The sequence below is a fragment of the Sorex fumeus genome, unplaced genomic scaffold (assembly GCF_029834395.1).
Source record: "Sorex fumeus unplaced genomic scaffold, SorFum_2.1 ptg000043l, whole genome shotgun sequence".
Classification (NCBI taxonomy): domain Eukaryota; kingdom Metazoa; phylum Chordata; class Mammalia; order Eulipotyphla; family Soricidae; genus Sorex; species Sorex fumeus.
The window spans coordinates 45,528,205-45,544,710 of NW_026606100.1; the positions used below are offsets into that span (position 1 = coordinate 45,528,205).

The window sequence follows — 16,506 nt, forward strand, 5'->3', positions numbered from 1 at the left end:
ACTCTGTCCCCAAATGCCTCATGACTTCATCCTCTGCTCTGTCACTCTACGCGGTCTCCTGCCACACTGTCCATCAGACTTACCGCAAAGAAACAAGATTCATTTCTACTTCAAGGCTGGAGCTCACCTGTCCCTTTGATTGGAGAATTATAACTTTCTCACCAACTTCGAGCCTTTGCTCCATGTTCCCTTTTGATGAGGCCTCTTTGATCTACATCATTGAATAGTCACCTTCAACAGTCAAATCCTAAGTCTCCTCGTTTCCTTTTTCTGCTTTATTTTATTTTTGGTCCAGATCATTTAAATCACCTTTCCCCGTTCTCCGTAATTTACTTCTGTCTTATAAAATAGGAGCTTGACTGCCTCCCCACTGTAATATCCAAAAGTCATGGTCTTTGTTGTCTGTTTTTCTATGACATTAGAAATGAGGTTGTAGCCTGGTATATAGAAATCACTGAGAGAGCAGTCAATGAAATGAAGGAATGCTACAATTACTCGGGTGTTTGTCCTTCCATTCCACTCTTTCTTTGCCTCCCCCACTGGCCATGACACCAGTCTAATTGAAATCTTAGGTCTTTTAAAGAGATGTTAAAAGCAACCTAGTGGGGCTGAAGTGATAGTACAGTGGGTCGGGCATTTGCCTTGCTCGAGGCTGATTCCCAGCATCCCACATGGTCCCCCAAGCACCGCCAGGAGTAATTCCTGAGTGCAAAAGCCAGGAGTCACCCCTCTGCATCACCAGGTATGACCCAAAAAACAAATAAAAAAAGTGTAACCTAGAAAGCAATCTTAAAAAATTACAGCTACATTCTTCATGGTTACAACATTGATATGGAAATATTCACAATGACATCTTAAAAGATTCCCTGCTCTACTAAATCTTCAAAGGACTGTACCCTGTCAGGGGCAAAAATAATTTAATTATTCACCATTCTCAATCAAGAATTCAGCTGATTTGCTGTTTTGCCTTGTTTGGGTATACTGTCATGTATAAGTCCATCTTTGATTTTTGTGGTGAACTTCTGAGAGTAATTGTTCACTCCTTTCAATGAGATTTCTCAAGCAGAACTGCCACACTGTTAACATGCATCTGTGGATTCTCATCATCATTAAATATAATTGTTCAAGTATAATGGGTCTTCAGCTCTCAGAAAGAAAATTTCTCTAGAGTAAGAATTTCCTTGAATGATGTGAGATTAATGAAATCTAATGCTTTTCTTTTTTTTTTTGCACATTGACCACGTGTCTGATTTACAAGACCCATTGCTAGCTGCTTGCATCCCAGAAATGAACGGAAACAAATCCTTATCCCAGAATTGATCAACTGAAGGGGCAAAGGTAACATGTAAATGTCTAACTTACTAAATGCTAAGTGCTAAAGCAGATTCATTGAAAACTTTGGTGAAAACATGGAGGAGAGATATTTTCAGATTTTTCCCTATATATCATTAAAGGTTTGTGTATTTTTTTCATTTAAAAATGTTTATTAAATACCTACAAAGTTCTAGACATTGTGTTTATCCCCTGGGATCAGGTCCTATTCAGAAAAATGAGATTATTTTCTTAGAATTTCTGTGAATAATTATGCTATTATAATAATAATAATATGAGAACATCATGCGACGACTGGAATGGGAAGGAATGAGAGTGAAGATAGATGGTCGGCAACTACACCACCTCCGCTTTGCTGATGACATCGTTCTCATAACACCAAACATCAGCCAAGTGGCACAAATGCTGACCAACTTCGACCGTGAGTGTGGAAAGGTCGGATTACAGCTGAATCTCACAAAGACAATTTTCATGAGAAACAGTCTTGTTCCTAACGTTCCATTCACTCTCAACAGAATGACCATCTCTGAATGCAACAGTTATGTGTACCTAGGTCGAGAAGTCAACATGACAAATGACCTGGCACCTGAGTTGCGCAGGAGGAAGAGAGCAGCTTGGAACACCTTCAAGAAATAACTAAGAGAACGAAGAACCTCCAGCTCCAAGCACATCTCTTTGATTCCACTGTTCTTCCTGCATTAACATACGCCTCAGAGACCTGGGCCCTATGAAAACAGGATGAGAATGCTATTCGGGTCTCTCAAAGAGGAATCAAAAGAGCTACGCTTGGAGTATCACGCTTCACTCAAATGAGAGAAAGAATCCAGAGTTCCAACCTCCATCAACACTCAAGAATCGGGTATGCTTTCTTGTTTGCCAAGGCATCGAAAATCAGATGGGTTGGACACGTAATGAGATTTAGAGACTACCGCTGGACTAGAGCCATTACCAACTAGATTCCATGGGACATCAAAAGATCACATGGACGCTCACCTACGAGATGGTCAGACTTCTTCGTCAAGACCCTGAATGATCGGTTTGAGGCTCTTCATGTTCCTAGAATGAGCAGATGACATTGGGCTGCACTAGCACACAACAGGGATGAATGGAGACGTTACTTGCACCCGCTCGAGCAAATCGATGAGTAACGAGATATCAAGTGATCAAGCGAAGCGATCGATTTTATTATTATTATTATTATTATTATTATTATTATTATTATTATCCTAGTTCTATGCCTGACAAGATTGGTTTTTAAAATGCTACATAGAAAAAGAAGACCAGTTCTCACTGGTGAAACTTTCAGTCTTTTCTGAGGCATAGTTCCTGGGCACTCATATGCCAGCCTCCTATGAGATGGATACTGCTGAAAACTCTATTTGCTGATGGTTGCATGTCTATATGTCAAGCTGGACTAAGCTGCTCAATGTTCCAGGAAATATTTCAACCTAAGGCTTGGAACTACCCTTGTTCATAATATCTCCTTTGTCTGATTCTTGCATAATGTAACAAGGTTTGTATGGAAGAACTGAATGCCTCATAAATGTTGTGAATTTTTAATGCTATGTGGTGAAAGGAAAAAATTCAGAAAAAAAAAACCAAGAAATACTTTAAGTCATCTTCTTCGTACATTTAAAAATGGAGAGACTGAGAACATTTGTGGAATGAATTGCTCATCACTTTCCATTAATGTAGGGTCAAAAGTACAAGCCTGTGTCCAGTGAGATGGGCATATTTAGCTATATGTGAACATAACTTTACTCATATTCATTGACACAGTTGAAATGGCAGTAATAAATCCACATAATTTAGTATCTACAATATACTACTAAATACGTCATTTAGTAGGGCTGAAGTGATAGCACAGCAGTAGGGCGTTTGTCTTGCACGCGGCCAACCCGACCGACCCAGGTTCAATTCCTCTGCCCTTCTTGGAAGCCCAGCAAGCTAAAGCTACTGAGACTATCTTGCCCGCACAGCAAAGCCTGGCAAGCTATCCATGACGTATTCAATATGCAAAACACAGTAACAACAAGTCTCACAATGGAAACATTACTGGGCCTGCTTGAGCAAATCGATGAACAACGGGAGGACAGTGACAGTGACAGTGACAGTGATGTGATTTAGTACTACGATAAACTAGGTCATGATCACGGTCCTCCCATTGTTCATCGATTTGCTCAAGCGGGCCCAGTAACATTGTGAGACTTGTTGCTGTGTTTGGCATATCGAATACGTCATGGGTAGCTTGCCAGGTTTTGCCGTGCAGGCGAGATACTCTCGGTAGCTTGCCGGGCTCCCCAAGAGGAGTGGAGGAATCGAACTCGAGTCAGCCATGTTGGCCGCATGCAAGGCAAATGCCCTACCCACTGTGTTATCGCTCCAGCCCACAATGTACTAGGTACTATTCATATAATAAGTAATTCAATCACCTAAATAACCCAGTGCCTAGGAATCGTGAGAAGCCGTTTTACAGGAGAGAAAAGCCCCAGGTCACTTCAGAGCGAGAACTTGGGTGCAGTATGGGTCTGCAGTAGGTGGTGGCCATCATGGTGTTCCATTGCCACCGGTACAAAGAATGGAGTAGCCATGTTCACTAGTTAACTCATAGTTAATCGAGTGAGATCCGTTTACATGACATGGACTTTTACTTTTAGAAACGGATCGGGGAAAACACTCAGTTAATCTAGTGTGGCATAAACCCTAACAGCCTTCATTGCTCTTTGTAAAGCAAGCACCCAGCCTAAGTTCTCTGACCAAGGCGTCTAAGTTGTCAGGACTAACAAGTTAAGAGTCAGGCAAACCCACCTCCACTCTGGCACCTCCTTCCTTTGACCAGTTCTGGTTGATTTAGGTTATTGACCAGCTGGTGTGACTTGTGTTTCTTCCCTCTTTCCTTTTTTTTTTTTTTTTTGGCTTTGATGTGTTGTTGCCTTTCTTCCTGAGCTCTTTTTGTTTGTTTTAAAATTTTCATTATTGAATCACCATGAGATACAGTTACAAGCTTTCATGTTTGAATTTCAATCATGCAATGATCAAACACCCATCCCTCCACCAGTGACATTCTCCACCACCAATGTCCCCAGTATATTCCCCCCGACACACACTTTCCAACCTTCCACCTGCCTCCATGGCAGACAATTTCCCACATACTCTGTCTCTACTTTGGGGCACTATAATCTGCAATACTGATACTGAGAGGTTATCATGCTTCTTCCTGAGCTTTTATGTTTTAAATTCACCCATAAAGATTTAACCCTGAGGGGCCAGAGCGATAGTACAGTGGGTGGGGCATTTGCCTTGCATGCGGTTGACCTGAGTTCAATGCCTGGCATTCAATGCCCAGCACCGCCTGGAGTAATTCCTGAGTGTGGAACCAGAAGGAACCCCTGAGCATTGCTGGGTGTGACCCAAAAAGGAAAAAAAAAGATTTAACTCTGAAAACTCTGAGACCTGCCCCCCTCTCATCTCCACCCAACCCCTCAACCTTACTGTAGCCCAAGTTTGCTGTCATTTCTAGGTCTTTTGAGTTATGAGGAGCATAGCCATAGCACAGCAGGTAGGACTTTTGCCTTGCCTATGGCCGACTTGTTTTGATTCCTCCGTCTCTCTTGGAGAGCCCGGTAAGCGACTGAGAGTATCCCACCCACACGGCAGAGCCTGGCAAACTCCCCATGGCGTATTCAATATGCCAAAAACAGTAACAACAAATCTCACAATGGAGGTATTACTGGTGCCCGCTCGAGCAAATTGATGAACAATGGGAGGACAGTGCTATAGTGCAATGCTCTGAGTAATGAACCCCTTTTTCTGCAGTTACTGATGATTATTGCTGATGGGTATCTTGCAATTGTAATAAGAAACCCAAAGACAGGGCCACTTTGTAATTTGGGATTAAAAGGGAAAATCTCTGGGAAAGTTACTGGGGCCCAGATGAACTGGCCCCAGGCATTCCTAAACAATAGCTTTATTATCAACCTGGAACAGCGAACTACACAAAACACCTGGTTTGAAAAAATAGAAACAGTTCCACCTTCTAAATGTTATCTAGCATCCCAAGGTCTTGAAAGAACTTTCAGGAGTGACTCAGTTTGTGCTAAACCAAAATATTACTAATGATGAAGCAGCCAAACCTCAGAAGTTTTAATTACCAAACATCACACAAGACACGCCCCACTAATTATATCTCTTAGCATGAAGCCAGACATTGAGGATCCTGCAGACTGCAGGACAGAAGGAAATTCAAGGCGGTGCGCAGCCCATGCTCCTCTAAAGCTTGGATATTGAGTGCTGTCACTTGGAATACAGCGGCTTACTGTCTTACACTGAGGTGAAGCCATAAGTAGAGATCCTCAGGAAGAGTTTATGTGATTTAAGATAATCAACGTAGATGTTTGGAATTTGGATCGCTACTCTCCTAGTCTTTGGCAAGTCAACAGGTAAGACTCTTTATTTATAATGTTCCATCTAAAGTCATGAATATATTCCCATCCAATATTGACACAGATTTTAAAGACTGCCATTTGTGCATGTGTGTATTTGTCATCTAGTTATCGAAAGAAAATGCATCAACTTTGCCATGCTGAACGACTGCTGAGCATGTGAAAGGCATTCATTTCCAGGAATGTACAAGTCAGGATGCACATGGGTTCACAGCTCTGCCACTTGACCTTGATTGGGTAACACACTCATTCAGGTCTCAATTTCTTCTTTTTTGAAAGCTGTATGTAGTAGTAATTGTGAAAATACACACATAAGTAGGTACTCAATAGATGTTTGACTGAATAATTAATGCTGATTGGTACATCCGCATTGATTTTTTTGTGGGGGTCATGATTTTGTGGAAGGGTATTGGTCTGTAGACATTTACTATATAAATATAATTCAATGAATTTGCTCCATATTCATTGATTTATGTGTTCTATATTGTGGACTCTTTATGCATTCCTGTGCAGTAGTAATTGATTTTTCTCTTTTCTTACCAGCCTGGGAAGATACTGAATCTATAAACCGTAAAAGTTAGTTGATATTTTTTAACTAAAATTGAGTAGAAAAGGACAGAGATGTGGTCAGCTGGTAGAACACTTGCGATGTATGTTTGTGTGTTAATGTTGGGGATTGGGGTAGGGAGCTGAATTCGATTCTTGGGGTGGGGGGTGGAGAGAGAGAGAGAGAGAGAGAGAGAGAGAGAGAGAATTTCTGTGACTTTCATTCTCTTCCCTCCAGTATCCCACTATGGGATTAACAATGAAGGAGCTGTAATTATCATTAGTTTGGTATGTCAGGAGCTGTGCTGTTTTCCAGGATTTCCTGCTCCAGGAAAGAAGTTAGACTGATAGTTCTAAAAGAGTTAAATCCTCCCTAATCACTTTCTCTTCTCAGAGGTCTCCTCCTTCCAGTTTGATGCTTCTTTGTTATTACCTCTAAGTGATTGCCCTCAAACTCCTCTCTGAACAAGAACACTAATACATCTTGTTTTTTTCATGGGCGAACCCCCTATTATGCTTTTGGGCTATCCCTGGCTGTACTGGATCAGAGCGAACCATGTAGTACTGGAAATAGAGAGTACAATAAAAAACCTTTGCTTCCAGTATACAAAGCATACATTCCAACCATTTGGCCCTCTTTCAAGACCCTACATATTTTTTTCAAATTTTTGTTTCATTTGGGGGCCTCAGCAATGCTCAGGGGTTACTCTTGGCTGTGTACTCATGGGTCACTCATGGTAGGGCTCAGGAACCCTATGTGCTGCTGAGGGTTGAACTTAGGTTGACTGCATGCACAGCAAGCACCTTACCTGCTGTCTTGTCTCTCTAACTCCTCTACACTCCTTTATAAATCAGCCACTACAGTACCCCCGTCTCTTCTAGGCACTGTTGGAAGCTCTGGAGACACTCTTGTGATTGATGGGGTTTTTCTAAACCCATCAGAAATATTAGCTTCTCAATAGGGAGCGACTCCTGTTTGGAAGTTCATCGAATCAAGCACCGATTGTAAAATGTCAGATGCCAGAAAAATGAATGCAGGTGGATTCTGTTACAGCTTTAGCAGATGTAATAAGGAAAATAATACAGCTGTGTTATAGACTTGATTTTTTCATTTTGGCAGCCGTATAATGTATTTCCATGTAGAGATAATGGATGTGTGCGTATACACATACATGCATATATAAATGTCATGCAACTTCATATTTTATTTTAAACGTTCTAGGCAGCATCCTTTCTTAGTGTGCACATCAGAACTCTCTTCTGCTCTGGCTTCACTTTAACCATCACCCCTGGTTAAATCCAACATCTGGGCTCCTTTGTGGCTGCTCCTGTACAGCTAAACATGTCTGGGGAAAGCATATGCTCTGCTGACCATCTCACTGTGAATCCAATGCCGATAAACTAAAGTGGACCCAACACTGCCAAGTTATCTCACTTTCCTTCCCTCAAGCATTCCGTTCCCTGGGCCCCTGGGTTTCTGCATTTCTCTGGCTTCTGTTCTAACCTCCAACAATTTCCTGCCACCAAAAATCGTGCTTGAGGACCTTGATTCTTGTTTCATGAAGGAAATAAAAATGAAGAGAAGAGCTGCCCATAAGTCTCCACCATCTCTGTGTCCAGCTACCTACACACACTTGCCTTCTCTCTCTCACAGACTGTTACTGCTCCCTTCCATGGCAGAGACCGTAGCTCTGCCAACCTGCTCAAACACAGAACTCAGCAATACTTTCTTCTACTTCCCCTACATCACCAGTTTTTCTCCTTTCCACTGGATTATTCCGAGCAACATGACAATTATGTTACTTTTTCAACCTAAAAAAAATTCCACTTCTGACTAGTCTTCGTGGCTTTCCTATTACTCCCTTCCCTCTTTCTAGGTCTCATTCAAGTCAGTCTCTTATACCTACAGGCCACAGGACCTCCCCTTGCTATGGTCAGCAGGCAGCCACGTTGATTAGACTGCGGCCACTTGTCCATCCTCATCTAATTGACATTCTTGATTGCCGTCAACTCTAGGTTGACTTCAAAGAGGCCTCACTGTCCTCAGATCCTTTAAATCTCTGACACTTCTTGGCTCTCTTTGCCTCTTTGTCAGTTCCCCTTTATCTTCCTTGTCCTTAATGATGTGGTGTCCTGGGACTCTGTCTGGGACAATCCTTCTTCTTTCTTGCAATCCCTCCCCTGGTGATCTCATTCCTACTCATGGATCTAAACACCACATTTAGTTAATGATGCCCAAAGCCATTTGTCCCTCTGAAATCCCCTGGGATTTCTCATGTTTCTCGGCCACTGTGACCTCTCCAGGGACGGCACTAGACATATAAAATCTGCATGAACCGAATAGGGCCCTCCATCTCTACCCCCAAATCTATTCCAAGATTTCAACTTCCAATACACACACACACACACACACACACACACACACACACACACACGGAAATTCCAGTTTTCCAGGTGTGGCAGCCCAAAGTCTTGATGTCATCCTTGACTTTTCTTCTGTCACACCTTACTGCCCATTAGTCAGCAAACAGACATGGTCAGCTGGCCCCGCCTTCAGCTCCTGAGCTCCTCTCATGGCCTGCCCTGCTGGCACCATGATTTGTGGTAACATTATTTCTTGGTACAGTTCTGGATAAGAGCCTCTGAACAGTCTCTCTGCCCTTGATCTGCTTCAGTTCACTCAACAGAGAGGCTATCCTGACTCAGATCAAGGACCTTTTCTATACAGACCTCTACGTGGATGCCTTCAGTGGTTTCTTTCTCCTTCATCATCAAACCCTGTCCTTCCAACAAACTTCCTGGGGTCACCTGCTTGCCTTGTCACCCCTTTCATCCCATTCCCTGTGGGTTCCCCATCATCCCTTCACCAACCCTCTGGGGCCAGATGTGCTCCAGAATTCAGATGATTTGGAGATTCAGAAAGGGGTCAGAGTATGCTATAGAGAAGGACCTGTGGCTGTACAGCATCACCAGCCATGTCTATGTTTCTGTAGTAAAATATATGAATGTGCAGTAAAACTAAGGGCTGGAGCGATAGCACAGCGGTAGGGCGTTTGCCTTGCATGCAGCCAATATGGCCGACCCGAGTTCGATTCCTCCGCCCCTCTCGGAGAGCCCGGCAAGCTACCCGTGACATATTCGATATGCCAAACACAGTAACAACAAGTCTCATGATAGAGACGTTACTGGACCCGCTCGAGCAAATCGATGTACAACGGGAGGACTGTGCTTGGTTACCGTGCTTGCTTGCAGTAAAACTGGATGGAAAAATGTATGTACATGTATGGTTGTGTATCCTTAAGTCATTTTGCCTGCCAAGTGAATATGATGCAAACTACAAAAGCAAAAAAAAAAAAAAAGAAAAGAAAGAAAGAAACCCAAAATCCAAAATCCCATGGTGCTGGAGAGATAGTACAGTGGGCAGGGCACTTGCCTTGCGTGTGTTCAACTCAAGTTCAATCCCTGGTATCCCATATGATTCCCCCCAGCACCACTAGGAGTAATTCTTGAGTGCAGAGCCAGGAGTAAATCCTAAGAATTTCCTTGGGTGCCTTACTTCCCACACCAAAAAAAAAAAAACCCTAAACCTCACCTTTTCCCTCTGGAGGTTCCTAAATTTGAAATTTCAGCCAAAGGCTCAGGGAACAGGCTCTCCCAGCACTGATCTGGGCTGCCTCCCTCATGCCGCCTCCTGTTTGGACATGTTCCTGCCATCTTCATTCTGTGGGGGATGCTGACCTGCCCTCCCCTTGTCTTCCCCCACTAGGTCTGGGTTAGGGTCGTCTTCCCAGCCCTGGGATGAAGTGAAAACTTCCTCCCACCATGCTCCTCCCAGAACAGCCTCTTGGACACCAGCTGGGTTTCTTTCTCTAACCCCAGTCACACTCCCCACTGGACTCTGTTCCAGGGAGGCTTGGGATCATGCCCCTGCCCCTGCTGGGAATGTGGTCTGGCTCCTAACTGACACACAAATCAGCATTTCTTGAGTGAATAAATCTAGTTTTCAGTGTTCTGCTGTTATTGCAAGGACTGTTCGCATCTGATAGGACAATGATTCATTTTGAGAGTAAAAATTAGGGAAACTATGAGCTAATGTGACTGTTTATATATATATTTTTTTCTTCACCAAAGAGCACTAGCTTTATGTAATGTCCTGCATTTCAGAGGCTTCTTCAGGGAACTTTTAGATCAATGAAGAAATAAAGCTTTACAGTTGCAGAATGTATCTAAAAATAATAGCTCAAAAGCTGAAGGAACTAGAGGAACAATTAACTGTGAAGGAAGAATTTAATTAATAAAAGTAAAAATAGAGGCTTATTCATGAGAACCGGGAAGAGCAATATTAACTGATAAATCTATGTGTTGATTACTTAGTAAAACTAAAAGAGCATAAATATTAGTGATGGCATATTTAAATAAACAAAGAGAACAGGCACAGGTGTGGAAGGCATTGAAATTATCAAGCCTGCATAAATTCATGAAAAGAAAAATTGGCATTCTAGATGAGAAATCTTACTCATTATAGCCAAAGAAATCCCAGCTAGTAAAAGAGTGGCATCTCAGAACAGCGTGATATCTTTAGAAATATAATGCTTGGGTCCTTATTTATTATTTTCTATTTATATAATAAAAACGTTCAGGAAGTACAAAAATGAATTACATTTTTTGTTTTTCTGTTAAAAAGAGCAACAACAGGGCATAGACAGCAGGGAAATATGACAAAGCTTTGACCTTGGATCACACAACTCAGACCACCAAGCAGTAGGGAGGGTGGCAGTGAAAATCAAACCAGTGGTGACATAGAGACTGTGGTAGAGGGTGTTGGGCTCTTTGTGAAGGTGGAGTGCAGTCACTGTACGTCAGTACCATTAATGTTAATGCTACTAGAACCATGTTACCTAAACTATACTTGAAAGAAAATAAGTAAAGAACAACAAAAGTAAAAGTGTGAAACAACAAAAGTGAGAAACTAAAGGAGTAGCATTACTAATATTCCCAGTGTCAGAAAGACTTTGCTAAACCAAACCAAACCCTAAAAGCTGTAAAGGAAAAGTAGATCATTTTATTGAATAAAAGACAATACTTCTTTATGAGGCAAAATAAAATCTACAGAAGAAAAGTGTAAGTATGAATCACAATATCACTGTCGCTGTCCTCCTGTTTTTCATCGATTTGCTTGAGCGGGCCCAATAACGTCTCCATTGTGACAATTGTTACTGTGTTTGGTATATCGAATATGTCACGGGTAGCTTGCCAGGCTTTGCCGTGAGGGCGGGCTGGAGAAATAGCACAGCGGGTAGGGCATTTGCCTTGCAAGCGGCCAACATGGTCGACCTGAGTTCGATTCCTCCGCCCCTCTCAGAGAGCCCAGCAAGCTACCAAACCACAACATAATTTCTAAATATCTGATTGAAAGCGGGTCAGATGTCTTTACTCATCAGAATTGTCATCAGTGAGATACAGAAGATGTTAGAATGAAAACATGTACATAGGACTGACGATCTCAGCCACAGAAGGGCAAAAAACAAAAATGCACAAGAAGAGACCATCAAGTATAGACCCCTACTCTTGTGTGGTAAAAGACAGGCACCTTGAACTGACCAAAGGTTTTCCTTGAGATCTGCATACAGCGTCTTCATCTGCATATAACATCTCCATCTGCTTATAACATCTCCATCTGCATATAACATCTCCATCTGCATATAGCATCTCCATCTGCGTATAACATCTCCATCTGCAAACAACATCCTTATGCACCATTTTCATCCACATGCAGCATCTTCATCTGCCTATAACATTTCCACCTGCTTATAGCATCCCATCAGCACATAACTTCTCCATCTGCACACCTCTCCAGAGTGGATTATGGTACTGATCCCAATCATTTACTCTCCTTCCCTGAAAGAGAGTTCTACAACCTCCCTACCTGCCCCCTGTGCCCCTTGCCCTGACACCCAAAGCATGGCAGAGGAAGTAGACCCAGTTATTGGGGGAGAATTGGGTAACAGAGAAGAGAAGGTGGTCACTGCACATCAACTCTTATTTACACAGTTCACCCTGCTGGCCACTCCAGGGTCATAAGAGGAACACTGAGGCTCTGCCAAAGACAAGGGATCTGTTTTCCAATTGCTCCTGGCTCCTTGACTGCTTTTCCTGCAATAGCCCTTCATCCTGGTGCAAACGATTATCCTAGCAAAAGCTGGGCTGGTCTGCTGTTTCCGTGGCCCTTCAAGACCCAGACAGACACCAGGCACCTCTTCAGACTTGAGAATGCCACACCATCTGCCTTGGTCTATCCGCCCTCGAGGCTCCTGTCACATTTCAATAACTCAACCTGCCTGGTTTCCCTGACCAGCCCTCCTGCTCTCTGACCTTCCACCCCTGAACCCAGGCGGGGCCCCTCTGCCTTTCGTTCTCCAGCTCCGGGTTCAGAGCAGCCCATCCTCTGAGAATCCCGGTCAGCAGTCAGAGTTGCTCTGCCTTGCCCCATCCTGGCTGGCCCAGGGGTGAGTGGGTTACACCCTTATGTATCACCGCAGCGAGTAATAGATCACATGAGGCTCCAGCTGAGCATGGTAACGCCGCCGAACGTTATGCAGAATCTCAGTCAGGTTTAAAGGTGGCTACCACTAGGGACAGAGCTGGGTTTGGGGACAGTCAGGGGATATTGCTCCTTCCTGCACATTTGTGCTTAGTTTGGCACACTCAGAGCTGATCAGGGTTTGCTCCGGTCTCGATGCTTGGGGAGAATCATTCCTGGTGATGCTCAGGGAACGTGCAGTGCCAGCAGTCGAACCCAGGCCCCCACCTGTACCACACGAGCTCCAACCCTGTGAACGTTCCGCGCCTAGCGCTGTTTTCATTTATTTCTTATCAACAAACCTTTATTTGGAGGAGAAGCAATGAAAATTTGTTCGTAAATAATTTTTGAGTCAGACTCCATTTGCTTCACTTAAAGGTTAATGTCCGTGAACCCCTCAGAGCGGGAAACACAGTCTCCTAGGGCAGGGGCTGCTGAACTGCCCTAACGTTGTCACTCCTAACGTCGTCTTTCTGCTGCAGGGAAAGAAGTGTGTTATGAACGGCTGGGGTGCTTCAAGGATGATTTCCCATGGACCCAGACTTTGTCTCGGCAGCTGGCAGGTTTGCCCTGGTCTCCAGAGGAGATAGACACGCGTTTTCTGCTCTACACCAGACGGAACCTCCTTGTCCATCAGGTAAGGGAGAGGCGCTTTGCACAGACTGTTGGTACAATACGAACAGTTACAGCCTGAAAGACCTGGGTAAAGCACTGTGGCTTGGGCTACTAACTGAAAGGGACAGCTCTCTCCTATTGTCTCTTCCCTCCTTCCCTCCTTCCTTTCTTCCTTCCCTCCTCCCCTCTTTCCTTCCATCCATCCTCACTTCCTTTCTCTTTCTTTCCTCTTTCCTTCCATCCATCCTATCTCCATTCTCTCCTTCCTTCCTTCCTTCCTTCCTTCCTTCCTTCCTTCCTTCCTTCATCCCTTCCTTCCTTCCTTCTTCCTTCCTTCCTCCCCTCCTTTCCTCCTTCCTTCCCACCTTCCTTCCTTTCCTTTTTCCTTTCTTTAACTTTCCTTCCTCTTTGCTCCCTCCCTCCCTCCCTTCTCTCTCTCCTTTCTTTTCTTTCTTCCTTCCATCCTTTCTTTTTTCCTCCCCCACCCTTCAGTGCCAGGGATCCAACTGAGGTCAGTAAATACTAAGAAAGCACCTTAACCCCTGTACTATCTCTCCAGTCTCCTCTTATTATGTCTTGTCATTGTAATGTAAAGATTGCTCTGACTAGGATGTTTCTCATGGGCTAATCTGTTACTTCCTTTCCTTAACTGTATGTCCACATTTGGACCTCCCAAAGCAGTGCTCAGGGAATCCTTGGTGTCACTCCTGTCACTTGGTCCGCTGGACTGTCCCTGCCAGGCTGTGCTGCCACTGGTGCTAGGAGTCACCAGGGCGGTGAGGATTGCCCCCAGGGCTATGGATGTGGATCTGCCCCAAGCCCTGAGCTCCAGGTCCCAGGGAGTCTGAGCACTGAGTCTCGGCTGCTGGCATGACTGTGATGGAGCAACAGCGCCTACAATGCATCAGGGACATGAGACAGCACCCGGGACCATGTCTTGGGGGCACTGAAAGACTTGGGGGGCAGCGGAGGGCAGGAGTCAGGAGAGGCTTTCGGGGCCTGATGGAGATGGTTACAGGGCAAAGGCAGGCAGAGAAGAGAGGAGGGCAGAGGAGGTTGCCGGGACACAGGCCTCAGGAGGCTGGTGCTCAGAGCCTGTTGCCTGCAGGGTGGGCCGGACTACACCAGCAAGCTCTCGCACCAACCCAGCCAAGGGAGGTGGGGGCGGTTTAGAAACAAACTGGAGAACTTCCTGGTCCAGTTTGGCTGTGTCTGGGAGCCAGGGCCCTCCCGAGTCTTCAGGATGTTTAGTCTGGCTGAAGTCTCTTGCAGGGAGATGGGGTGGCCCAGAATCTCCCTCTCCCAGGGTTCTTAGAGTCTCCTCCTTATAGGGATCAAGGGAGGCCTGGAACCTCCCCCTTGTTAGGAATTGGGGTGACATGGAGTCTCCCCCCTTGCAGGGAGCTGTAATCTCCCCCTTGTAAGGATTTGGGGTGTCCTGGAGTCTCCCCTTGCAGGGTGCTGGGACCCCAGGCCCTGCAGAGCCCATTGATTCTGTGCAATCTCACGGAAGAGCAGCTTTACACCCCAGCTGTCAACCTTAAATACAGTTAAGATTCAGTTCTTGAGCGACACCGACCCCATTTCCAGGGCTCCGGAGCCACCTGGGCCTAGTGGTCACTGATTTGGCAGTACGAAGAAGAGACTGTTTGCACCGTCACAGAAAGCTGCATTTCACAGCTATGGCAGACTCAGGGAAACTTGCCTGGTAGCCGGGCATGCAGGAAGTGAAAGCTGGCATGAGGGATGCCATGCCCAGCCCTGAGCTTCCCCACAGGAGTGCTAGGAAGACGGATATTCCAACAGATGTTCCCTAACATAGGACACTGGCTCAAGCTCACTCTGTTCAACCAGCCGGACACCAAGAGATTCCAGCTTCACGAGGCACCTGGCAGGGTCACATTCATCGGCACAGGAAGTGGGACAGTCGTCACTGAAGACAGGACAGGAGGTCCTGGAAGGCTGTTGCCTAACGGGAACGGAATTCCATGTGGGAGGGTGGAAACCTTCTAGAAGAGAAGGTTGATATGGTCACGCGTGGGTGCTTCCCACACATCTCATAAGACGTAAAGCACCGAGAACAATGTTCTGTTCTGGGCACCTGCCCGTTCTGTTCTAGTCTCAGATGCCTGCTATCAAGCCTGGGTCTAAGAACTGGCCCATCTCTACCCGCTGCCGTGAGCCTGCCCTGGGACCTCCTAGAATACAGGCCAGTGCTGGGCTGGGCTTCGAGCACAGCAGAGACCCCTGTTTTTTCCTCACAGAATGGTGGTCGAAGCCACCATCCCTCCTGTTTTCGCCTCCGGTTTCCTCATGGTGTTGACACCAGGCCTGTGTGGCAAGCCAGGCCTGAGCGTGCGCCTGCACATTGGCCTGACAGGAAGAAGCCTCCCCATATTCCTTGAAGACCAGGAAGACACTGGTGGAGTTGGGGCAGGGCCCTGGAAGCAAGGATCGCCCAGAGGCCATCTCATCCACGTCCGGCTGCCTTTGCTGATGAGAAAGCAGAAGTGAATCGTGCCAGGGTTTCACGTACGCCCTTCCCGGGCTCGGGAGTGGTGCAGGGTGAACGTGGTTCAATAGGAGTGTCGCAGGGCTGTGCAGCTGCCCTCAAGCTGGGATAGAATCAACCCGCTTCCTCCTGGACCCGTGACTCTGTACCCCTGTGACTCATTCATCGCTAGGGGTGATGCACAGACATGGAGTTTCTATGCCTGCAGCCTTTCGTCACAGCCAGAACATGCCTCACTGGAAACTTGTCCAGAGCTGGGAAGGTCCCTTGGGGAAGGAGCTGGCTGCCCTAGGCAGGGAGAAGGGGCTGACGGCCGTCACTGAGATTCCCTGAGTGCTTGAGGAAAAGGGGCTCAGAGATGAGAGTGCCTGGTCACTTTGTTTGTTTGGTGCTCAGGATTTACTCTTGGCTCTGAGCTCAGGAATTACACCTGGTGGGGTTCAGTGGACCATATGGGGTGGCAGTTATCCAACCTGTTC

The 16,506-nt window shown here is 45.5% G+C and overlaps 1 protein-coding gene across 1 annotated transcript in view; it reads left to right on the forward strand.

Annotated features, from left to right (window-relative positions):
- The first annotated feature begins 5,722 nt into the window (after positions 1-5,722).
- The window catches only part of PNLIPRP3 (pancreatic lipase related protein 3), a 33,432-nt gene continuing 22,648 nt past the window's right edge, over positions 5,723-16,506 (forward strand). The window contains exons 1-2 of the mRNA XM_056120327.1: positions 5,723-5,771; positions 13,383-13,537. Coding sequence (XP_055976302.1) covers positions 5,723-5,771; positions 13,383-13,537 — 204 coding nt within the window. The remainder of the gene's footprint in view (positions 5,772-13,382; positions 13,538-16,506) is intronic.